General features: G+C 41.7%; 1 protein-coding gene across 1 annotated transcript in view; it reads right to left on the reverse strand.

Moving 5' to 3' along the window:
- Positions 1 to 11,748, reverse strand: part of LOC136866117 (nose resistant to fluoxetine protein 6) — a 180,377-nt gene extending 168,629 nt beyond the window's left edge. Inside the window, exon 1 of the mRNA XM_067142798.2 lies at positions 11,397 to 11,748. Within this exon, the coding sequence (XP_066998899.2) occupies positions 11,397 to 11,718 (322 nt within the window). The 5' untranslated portion in view covers positions 11,719 to 11,748. The remainder of the gene's footprint in view (positions 1 to 11,396) is intronic.
- Positions 11,749 to 12,027: the final 279 nt, after the last annotated feature.

Below are 12,027 nucleotides of genomic sequence, written 5' to 3' on the forward strand. Positions count from 1 at the left end.
CACCCTCAGCACATTGCCATTCCAGAAAGAGTCACATTCTATGATGTTTCGTATGTATCTGATGAAGTGCTAGATGACTCAGTTACTGAGAATGAATGATGCTCTGCATATACAGTATTACTGATTTCTTATCATAGTAGTAATTGTTTCTCATGATCTGCAGTTAGCATCAAACATATAAGTCCACGTTTTTTAATATAATTTTGCGTCAGACGAAGTGCTGCATGACACAGTTATTAAAAAATGACTGATACTGTGTATACATTAATTAGCTTATTAGCAGTATTGTTTACATATTTCATATTCCGTAGTCATGCCTTTGCTGGCGGGACCTAGTGTTTACAGTGCACTATGTCTTCTGGTGTGGGTTAGAGCAATCTTGTTACTTTCATTGACCTGTCTCAGCTTTATCCTTGGCTTTGACAAAATGAAAGTGACTGAGGTATGAGTGATGCCAGTAATGCCATTCCTTCTGCAGCCAGTCCCTGCTATGAATGGTGTGAAAATATTGCTCATAGGGTCGGTTGGTGCATGCATTTCAGTGGGCTTGGCAGACTGATATGTAATAGCAACTTCTGGCTCGGTGAGGAAAGCAACGGGAAACTACCTCACTCCTCATTTCCCTAGTACGCCTCTTCAGTGATGCCTACGCCATCTATGACAGCTGATGGCGGAGCTGTTGAGGATCCAACCAGCTTTCGGGCTGAGGATTAAACATACACACACATTCCGTAGTCTCCGTGCTAAAAGTTAGTAAGTCCATTTTTTAAATATTGTTTTGCATAAAAAAAATAATAGGAATGTATCATTTCTACAGTAAATATATTCCTCCATTGTCTATAAATAAACCCTTATTTATGACATTTTAGTGGGTTCGAATCCCACTGTCGGCAGTCCTGAAGATGGTTTTCCGTGGTTTCCCATTTTCACACCAGGCAAATGCTGGGACTGTACCTTAATAAAGGCCACGGCCGCTTCCTTCCAACTCCTAGGCCCCATCGTCGCCATAAGACCTATCTGTGTTAGTGCGACGTAAAGCCTATAGCAAGAAGAAGAAGAAGAAGAAGAAGAAGAAGAAGTATTTATGATATTTTAAAACTTTCTCCTGAAAAAGTTTGAATTTGGCTTTCAACTTTTAGTTCTCACTGCTTCAATTGTCAAAAAGAAAAGTCATCCTCCTACAGGCCATGAAGGCCCTTGGAGGGGTGGAAGGTAAGGGCTTCCACTATCCGTAACCTCGGTACTTGGTGCGGTAATGTGGTTAGCTCTGCGGCCGGCCGCCTTTGCCCACAGGAATTAACCTGGTACTCATTTTTAGTGTAGGCTGAGTGAACCTCAGGGTCATGTGCACGTCCGGAAGTGGGAATGCGGTTTCTTAATTTTTTTACTTCCTGACGGGAATGGAACCCACGTCATTCAAGGCGAACCGAGCACGCCTTTACCGCCTGTCGGGCAGGCAGTCCACGCTTCAATCGTAACGTACAAAATAATATTATTTTGTTTGTTTACAGTTGGCAAACTCATACAGGTTTTCGGCAATGATACGACAGGAAAGGACTAAGATTGGAAATAAAGTGTTCGAGGACACATTTAAGGTACAGCCGCAGAATATACTTGGGATGAAAATTAGAAGTCATGGTGAACAATTTTCACTGTTGCTGACAGCAGAACTGGAACCCACCATCTTCCACATGCAATCCTACATGTCTTCTAGCGCGCCAACTCGTTCAGTCAATTTTATATTAATAATCTTGGTTTTATGTTCCTCTAACAACTCTTACGGTTTTCAGAGACACCGAAGTGCACGAAATCTTGTCCTGCAGGAAGTCTCTTTCGTGCCAATGAATCTATCGACATGAGTCTGGCGTATTTGAACACCTTCAAAATAATACCACTGGGGTGAGTCCCGATCTTAGGCTATACCAACTGAGCCACTCAATCCGGGCAATTGAAGACGTCGATGCAGAAATCGGTCAAGTTCAAAAAGTAAAATTTTTCACGAGAAAATAAAATCTTCCCAGACCTTCCAATATCAATAAAATTTGTTCATACAAAAAGTAGAGCAATTATCGGAAATGTTATGTGGTTACCAATATTGTGTGCTTTTCGTGTTGTACATAGACACTTTTTACGATGAAAAACTTAACAGTTTCTTGACGCGAAAAGATCCAGTGTCGTATTAGTCATGCTAAAATAGCATTTATTTGTTTACTTCTTCTTCTCCATCTTAATCTGTTTATCCTCCAGGTCCGATTTTCCCTCGGACTCAGCGAGGGATACCACCTGTACCACCTCAATGGCAGTGTCCTAGAGAGCCAGACGTTGGGTCGGGGGATACAACTGGGGAGGAGGTCCAGTACCTCGCCCAGAAGGCCTCACCTGCTAAGCTGAACAGGGGCCTTGCGGGAAGATGGGAGATTGAAAGGGACAGGCAAGGAAGATGGAAGGAAGCGGCCGTGGATTAAGTTAGGTACCACCCCGGCATTTGCCTAGAAGAAAAGTGGGAAACCACGGAAAACCACTTTCAGGATGACTGAGGTGGGAATCGAACCCACCTCTACTCATTTAACCTCCCGAGGCGAAGTGGACCTCGATCCAGCCTTATACCACTTTTCAAATTTCGTGGCAGTTCCGGGAATCGAACCCGGGCCTCCGGGGGTGGCAGCTTAGCACACTAACCACTACACCACAGAGGCGGACTTGAAAACAAAACCATAAAGCCTATTTTCCTCTCACTTCATTTTCCAAGAAGACAACTGGGTCGTTAACCTTTGCAAATATGGAAGTGTTATACATCTTTGCATACGCATATATGCACACATTTCATTTTTATTCCCATGTTACAAGTAATGTCCGTCTCTGTGGTGTAGTAGTTTGCGTGATTAGCTTCAACCCCCGGAGGCCCGGATTCGATTCCCAGCTCTACCATGGAATTTGAAAAGTGGTACGAGGGCTGGAACGGGATCTACTCAGCCTCGGGAGGTCAACTGAGTAGAGGTGGGTTCGATTCCCACCTCAGCCGTCCTGAAAGTGGTTTTGCGTGGTTTCCCACTTCTCCTCCAGGCAAATGCCGGGATGGTACATAACTTAAAGCCACAGCCGCTTCCTTCCCTCTTCCTTGCCTGTCCCTTCCAATCTTCCCATCCCTCTACAAGGCTCCTGTTCAGCATAGCAGGTGAGTCCGCCTGGGTGAGGTACTGGTCCTCCTTCCCTGTTGTATTCCACGACCCAAATTTCTCACGCTCCAGGACACTGTCCTTGAGGCGGTAGAGGTGAGATGCCTCGCTGCGTCCGAGTGAAAACCGACCTTGGAGGTAAACAGATAAAGAAAGAAAGAAAGAAAGAAAGAAAGAAAGAAAGAAAGAAAGAAAGAAAGTTAAAAGTAATAGAGACAAAAGGCTGCTTAAAACGACACAAAAATGATAAGCGTAACATGGTTGGGGTTCTGCAATTGGCTTTACGTCGCTCGAACACAGATAGATCTTATGGCGACGATGGGATAGGTAAGGGCTAGGAGTGGGAAAGAAGCGGCCGTGGCCTTAATTAAGATACAGCCCCAGCATTTGCCCAGTGTGAAAATTTTAAACCACGAAAAACCCATCTTCAAGGCTGCCGACAGTGGGGTTCGAACCCACTAATCTTCCGAATGTAAGCTAACCGTTGCGCGCCCCCACGGTGCGCGCCCCTAAGCGTACGGCCAAATTCCCCGGTGCCAGATTTCTGCATCTTTTATTTGTTATGGCCTCTAGTCTGATTCATTTAAATCATTATTGTTTTTCAGTAGTGTTGCATGACTTACGGCTAATGTTTATATTATTCCCTGTTAACACTTTGGCACATGTTGTGAAAAATTGTACACATTTTTAAATGTAGTTATCTTGATTGGCATTGGACTATGGTAGCAGTTTACATGTCATTACACAACTGTGAGCTTGCATCCGGAAGATAGTGTGTTCGAACCCCACTGTCGGCAGCCCTGAAGATGGTTTTCCGTGGTTTCCCATTTTCACACTAGGCAAATGCTGGGGCCGTACCTTAATTAAGGCCACGGCCGCTTCCTTCCTATTCCTTAGGCCTTTCCTATCCCATCGTCGCCACAAGACCGATTTGTGTCGGTGTGACGTAAATCAAATAGCAAATAAAATAAAGATTCTTTCATCAAATATTTGGCATCTCTTTCCCTACCCAGTACACATAAAATGTAGTTTTTCAAAAACATTGGACTTAGCCGATTTTCACACCGAGGTCTTCAATTTTAGAAAAGTTTCCGATGGTGTAAGTACAGTCATGTAGTACAGGTTACTTCATAATCATCTGTGATCAGAGAAATGGCTCCCTATTTCAACTTTAGTTGAATGCCGCCCCTCTGTCGGTGGAGGTGGAAGACTACACCCACGCTATCCCCAGAGCATAGGCTGTCGACCACGGTTCCCCAGTTGAGTCTGGCATTGCGTCCACGTATTTGTGTCAAGCTCCTCACTTTCATCATTCCTATTCGACCTCCCTTGGTCAACTTTCATTCTTTTCCAGTCCCGACGGTATTAGGTTTGCGAGGCCTAGGGAGTTCTCCATTGTCACGTCGTTCGTGGGCCCTTCGTGGCCCTTCCCTCTCTTTTACCGATACCCTCATTCTTCAAAGTGTCAGACCTCTTCCATTGCCCTCTGATTAGTGTTAGAGGGTGGTGGCTCAGTTGTACTTCCTCAACAATGAAAAATTAAATGGCGTATGGCTTTTAGTGCCGGGAGTGTCCGAGGACAAGTTCAGCTCGCCAGATGCAGGTCTTTTTTTATTCGACTCCCGTAGGCGACCTACGCGTCGTGATGAGGATGAAATGATGATGAAGACGGCACATACATCCAGCCCCCGTGCCAGCTAAATTAGCCAATTAAGGTTAAAATTCCCGACCCTGCCAGGAATCGAACCCGGGACCCCTGTGACCAAAGGCCAGCACGCTAACCATTTAGCCATGGAGCCGGACTTCTTAAAACAATGATCACCACTAACACTTTTTATCAAAAAATAACAAATTATATCTCATTCTACAGTCCGGAATGATCCTCCACTTTCGCTGTTTCATATATTTCCCTCGTTCCTCTTCCTTCCGTAAATCATTTTCTTCTCTTGACGCTTTTCCCCCACTCCTCACGGAGTCGCGCGTGCAAACTGTGTCCATCTGACCTTTGCCCTGTTTTACGACCGCCCGTAGCGGCGGGGAGGGGGGAGGGGTAGAATATATCCACGGTATTCTCTGCCTGTTGTAAGAGCGACAGAAAGGGGGTCCAGGAGCCCCAAAACTTTGAGTGTGTGTTGGCGACTACAGTTGCCCTTGCTTCCACTTACTTGTGCCAGTCTTCTAGTTTCCAACTTTCCTACCGGGCGAGTTGGCTGCACGATTAGGGGCGCGCAAATGTAAGCTCACATCCGGGAGATAGTGAGTTCGAACCCCACTGTCGGCAGCCCGGAAGATGGTCTTCCGTGGTTTCCCATCTTCACACTAGGCAAATGCTGAGGCTGTACCTTAATTAAGGCCAGGGCCGCTTCCCTCCCACTCCCAGGCCTTTCCTATCGCATCTTCGTCGTAAGACCTATCTGTGTCGATGCGGCGTAAAGCAAAGAAAAAAAAAGGATAAATTGTAAATGCCGACGGTAATGGGTTTGCCTTTCGTTGCCCTTATCTTTCTTTTGCCGATACCTTCATTCTTCGAAATGTTGGATTTCTTATCCCTTCTGATTAGTGTTAATAGACGATGCTTGCCCAGTAATACTTCCTCTTAAGGCGACACCCCGGAGGTAGAAGGATATTTTTGCCTAATGCATGGATTTTTACGAAACTTTGTGGGAAAGTCACCTACATAAAAGTAGAGATATCACGAACATTTCTTTCATATACAATTAATAGTTTTTCCAAAAATGATTTTTTTGAAATTTTTAATTCCATATTTTCATGTAATTTAATTAACATGTTAATGTAAATTCATAATTAGGTAGATAATACTTCATTTACAAGTACTACGTATCGCTTTTCTGTACATCTATATATATAAAATAACTTGTCCTGACTGACTGACTGACTGACTGACTGACTGACTAATTCATCATCGCCGAGCCAAAACTACTGGACATAAAGAAATGAAATTTTGGGGATACATTCATATTAAGATGTAGGTGCACGCTAAGAGAGGATTTTTGGAAATTCCGTCGTTAAGGGGGTGAAAAGGGGGGTGAAATTTTAAAATGAGTGTATCTATATCTCCAAACTTGCAAAGTTTACAGACGTAAAAATTGGTCTTCTCTAAAAATGAGGAAATACGTATTTTTTTTGTTTTCAGAAAATCCCAATAGAAGGGGGGGAAAAGGGTGAAAAAGGGGTTGAATGCCTTTAATCAGGATACCGGTACTTATATCTCAGAAACTGAAGATATTACAGACCTGAAAATTGGTACTTTTGATCTCTTTTAAAAATAAAGAAACACGTGTTTTTTGTTTTTGGAAAATCCAATTACTGGGAGGGTGGGAAGGGGGTGAATTTTTAAGGTGACTGTATCTATATCGAGAAACTTTGAAAGTTTACAAATCTAAAAATTGGTGCATAGAATCTACTTTCAAAATAAAGAAACACGTATTTTTTTGTTTTCGGAAAATCCCAATAGGAGGGGTGAAAAGGGGTGAAAAATGGTTGAATTCCTTTAATATGGATCCTTATATTTCAGAAACTGAAGATGTCACAGACCTGAAAATCGGTATTTGGGATCTCCTTTATAAATAAAAAAACATGTACTTTTCGTTTTTGGAAAATCCAAATAGTGGAGGGTTGAAAGGGGGGTGAATTTTTAAAATGAGTGTATCTATATCTCAAAAATTTTAAAAGTTTACAGATGTAAAAATTGGTACTTAGAATGTCCTTTCAAAATAAAGAAACACGTATTTTTTGTTTTCGGAAAATCCCAATAGGAGGGGTGAAAAGTGTGAATAAGTTGTTGAATATCTTTAATGAGGATACTTATATCTCAGAAACTGAAGACATTACAGACCAGACAGTTAGTATATGGAATCTTCTTTCAAAATACAGAAACATGTATTATTTTGTTTTTTGGAAAATCTAATTAATGGGGGTTAAACAGGAGTGACAAATTGGGGTGAATTTTTAGAAACACTATATCTACAGTATATCTCGGAAACGTAAAATGTTACAGATGTAAAAACTGGTATTTGGAATCTCCTGTTAAAGTAAACAAACAGGTATTCTCGGAAAATCCAATGAAGGGAGGGTGGATGGTGAGGGGGGGGGGTGAAAAATTGAAAAATTAATTGAATTAATTGTAAGAGTATACCTACATCTAAGAAAATCTAAAGTTGTTACAGACGTAAAAAGTGGTATTTAGATCTTCTTTAAAAATAAAACGACGCGTTTTGGGGGAGGGGGGATCGGGGAATCATCTTTTGGGGCGGATGTGAAAAGGAGTTGAATTCGTTTCATGAGGACACATATCTCAACATCTGAAGATAATCGGTATTTTGAAGATCCTTTACTATTAAAGAAACAAATATTCTTTGCCGGAAAATTCACTTAACGGGGTGGGGGGAGTGTGAAAGTAAGTGAAAAAGTTAATTATTTTTATGGGAATACTTATATCTCAAAAATGAAGGTAACACACGTAAACATTGGTATTTGGAATCTCCTTTAATCATAAAGAAACACGCCTTCTTTTTTTGGGGGGGAGGGTAAATCAACTTAACCGCGGTGGGGTGAAGACGGAGGTGAGGCCAATTGATTTTACTGTTCCTAATGCCTACTTATAAGGAGCCTCCGTGGCTCAGGCGGCAGCGCGCTGGCCTCTCACCGCTGGGTTTCGTGGTTCAAATCCAGGTCACTCCATGTGAGAGTTGTGCTGGACAAAGCGGAGGCGGGACATGTTTTTCTCCGGGTACTCCGGTTTTCCCCGTCATCATTCATTCCAGCAACACTCTCCAATATCATTTCACTTCATTTGTCATTCACTAATAATTGCTCCAGAGGAGTGCGACAGGCTTCGGCAGCCGGCACAATTCCTATCCTCACCGCTAGCTGGGGGCTTTATTAATTCCATTCCTGACCCGGTTGAATGACTGTTGATTTTCAATGGACTTATTCTGATCATAAACCGATCATTTTTAATCTTTCTGGGTTCGTTTTCAAGAGCCATCCTTTCCTTTGGAGAACCTTCTTAGATTACAGTAGATTCTTCTGGCATATAAATAGAAATTTAAACACATTTGAAATAAACGATAGGTATAAGATTGACCGTGCAATTATTCACTTCTCTAATGAGGTCAATAATACACGGAAGTATGTCATTCGTATCGCCAGAAGTCCTGCGCACTTGCCTACGGGCGACAATGGTGCTGGTCATACTGTCATCAATGACAATGGCAGCAGATGTAATTTACCGCCAAGTAGAAGTCTTGCATCTTGCTGTGGGGTCCAGAACATCAATAATAATAATAATAATAATAATAATAATAATAATAATAATAATAATAATAATAATAATAATAATGTTCTGGACCGTCGTCAAAATGTGCGGACCGTGCTGGAAACGGGTCCTGGACGGGTATTGACAACGATTGCTGTCCGACCGCCCGTTCAGTACCGCCAAGGCACCTAAGAGGACACCACGCCGGATCTCCTCAAGAATTTCATCCACACTAAAAATGCTTATAGGAAAGCATGGCTAAGATTTAGGGACCCAACTGACCGGGTGGATTACCTGGACCTAGCCCGGGAAATACGAAATCGATTGCTGGAAAAACGATTGAAAAATGGGAGGACCTTTGCCGTAATCTCTCAGTAAACGAGTCAGATCGCGAATATCGGCGGGTTATATATAAAACGTTAAACATTCAATTATAAATTTCAGTATAATACCGTAGCGAAGCACGGGTATCTTGCTAGTAATTTATATAAGGAGATATATCGTACAAAGTTTGTGTGAATGAAATGGCGTATGGCTTTTTAGTGCCGGGAGTGTCCGAAGACAAGTTCGGCTCGCCAGGTGCAGGTCTTTCTATTCGACACCCGTAGGTGACCTGCGCGTCGTGATGAGGATGAAATGATGATGAAGACAGCACATACACCCAGCCCCCGTGCCATTGGAATTAACCAATTAAGGTTAAAATCCCCGACCCGGCCGGGAATCGAACCCGGGACCCTCTGAACCGAAGGCCAGTACGCTGACCGTTCAGCCAACGAGTCGGACAAAGTTTGTGTAATTTTCACGTTCTAAAATTTTGGACTTAAAAATCCCTACTACTTGAAAAAATTATGCAATCAAAAATTCCAAACGCAGGTTTCTTAATATAGGAGTGGTACATATACCATACACGTTTTGTTACATTTGGCAGAATATTATGGGAGAAAATTTGGATTTAAATGTAAAATTGGCAAACAAAGCATTATTACAGCGATTAATTGTTTGAATTCAGCAGAATAACTTCGAGACATGAAAAAAGAAACTCAATCCTTTCCATTTGAGTCATTTAAAAATATTCAAAAAAGGACCAAAATATCGATTTTTATCTCCGAGGTGACGCCTTAAAACAATCGGTTTTACGATCGGATGGTCTTCCTGACGCTCACATTTGGAGGTACGTATTAAATGCCTTTGTGGTGGTTGGTATTGTGGTGGTAGCGTGTGTATGAAGAGATATATATATATTGAAAAAGATAAAAATAAAACCAGGCTCCGAGCTAGATAAATTAACCAAACGCGACCCATCCGGGAATCGAACCTGGGACCCACTCATCCGAAGATCGTCACCCTGATCATTCAACTAAGGAGCTGAACTCTTCTTATTTATTTATTTCGTATGGCTATTACAGTCTCATGCTTTCCCTGGAAGGCAGACCCTCCCAGGAGGGAAGGGAACGGGAAAATATGTGACCCTTGGATAATGAAAGTATCGGCATAAATGGGAAAGGGGAATGAAATACACCCTTGAGGCCTCGTGAACCTAAATACATCTGGGGTCGAAATAGAGCAAGAGTTGGCCAAGAGAGCAGATATGAAAGATGATAGTGAATAGCCTGGCACAAGTAAGATGAAGCATTGCTAGATTCAGCTAGAGGCTTCATGGTAGCCAAGTCGCTGTCCTAGTTGAGAACCATAGGAAGAAACTGGTTCTGTCTTTCCAGTACATTTACTTACTAAGATTTCAGGCATTCAAGAATTCTTAAATAAAGACTGACTGTGCAATATATAGGAAATTGTATTTTATAAAATGAATCTTTTATTTTTCGAAAATTCTGAAAACATCTCAAAAATGGTTACGTCAATATTTTATACAACACCTTACTTAGATCGAAGTCAGAACATTCGAACGCTGTAAGGAGCTTGAAATTCAAAATGACACTGACTCAATTGTTATTTCAGGAAATACAAAAAGGAGTATTAAGATGAAGCCTGGACGTCTCTAATGGAAGTCAATCGAACATCTCGAATTCCTTTAATACCAATAAAAATGGCATAACATTATTATTATTATTATTATTATTATTATTATTATTATTATTATTATTATTATTATTATCAGAAACGTAATGCAGGATATTATATTTTATTCCTAGTAATGTTGTATGAACTTTATAATATCCTAATCCATTTATTCAGAGGTCTTAAGTATTCCCTTTTGAATTATTATATCCCTTTTCCTCAAACAATACTCAGTTCAAATTCAAATTCAGTATAAAAATCATAAATTATTAACATTCTGATTTCGGCTTCAGAATTGTGAATGAAAACGAATGTAATTTTAGTCAACAATCATATAGAATTCAATGAAATGAACTGACAAATTGAATTTGATTACATTAAAAATATGGTCACGTTTAAGTTTGTTCTTTATACTTAAGAAATCCTGCCTTTGTTCCAAGTCGTCTATAATTCAAATACGATGAAATCTGTTCTAAGCCCTGCCTTGAAATAAAGCTTACTAATCAGTTAAAGCAAAGCAATCTCCATACAGGCCATGAAAGCCCTGGGAGTGGTGGAAGGAAAAGGCTTCCACTATTCATAACCTCGGCACTTGATGGGGTAGAATGGTTAGCTCCACGCCCGGCCGCCTTTGCCCCCAGGAATTAACCTGGTACTCATTTTTAGTGTAGGCTGAGTGAACCTCAGGGCCATACGCACCTCCGGAAGTGGAATACTCATTTCTCAAATTTTACGACTTCCTGACGGGGGTTCGAACCCACGTTCTTCCGGGTGAACCGAGTACGCCTTTACCGTCTTCACCAGGCAGCCCCTTACTAATCAGTTAAGTGAGAACAAATATCACAGAAAAAAATAAGCAGATGTATCATATAGAAAGTGAAACATATTGACAACTTTCTCTCATGAAATACTTAAAAATGACTTACTTTTCACAGCCCATGATGTTAAATTATGAAGTCCAAAGAGGAATTCTTCGGTTTGCTCTCTGCAGTGCTGGGTCCGAATCTGGTTTATGGCCGGTAAAAACTGACTGAGATTCCTTGGCAAAAGCGGGAGAATATCTTCTGCTGTCAACGTCTTCTGGTCTGTAGTTGAGGACGAGTTGACAGCTCTTTCATGATGAGGCACCCCTGCTATAATCCGCTGTATGGTAGATACGGTTGGAACGCCCGGTAGGTCGTTGGCACCGCCTACCAGCACGCTAGAAGACGCTGCCAGAGAGAGCAGCAACACCGCTATGGATGGCATAGTGCGATCAACTGGTACGCACTGGAGGAAGGTCAGTCGCAGACTGCTTGTGGTCAGCAGTGTCGAGGAGCCATTCAAGTGGGGATACATACACCTTCACCAAGGTGATCAGCACGCACCAGGAATTCCCTCTATCTACAGTTCTCCTGGACGGTTATTTCTGAGTTTCCTCCATCACGGATTACGTGATATTCGAATTGATTTTTGTTTCTGCCTGGATGTCACATAACTGCCACAATCACAAATATATTTTGTTTAAATAAATCAGTAGTTGTACTAGAAGTGACTGGAAAGCCTTGGCTCCGAATG

This window comes from Anabrus simplex, chromosome 3 (assembly GCF_040414725.1).
Source record: "Anabrus simplex isolate iqAnaSimp1 chromosome 3, ASM4041472v1, whole genome shotgun sequence".
In the NCBI taxonomy this organism is placed as follows: domain Eukaryota; kingdom Metazoa; phylum Arthropoda; class Insecta; order Orthoptera; family Tettigoniidae; genus Anabrus; species Anabrus simplex.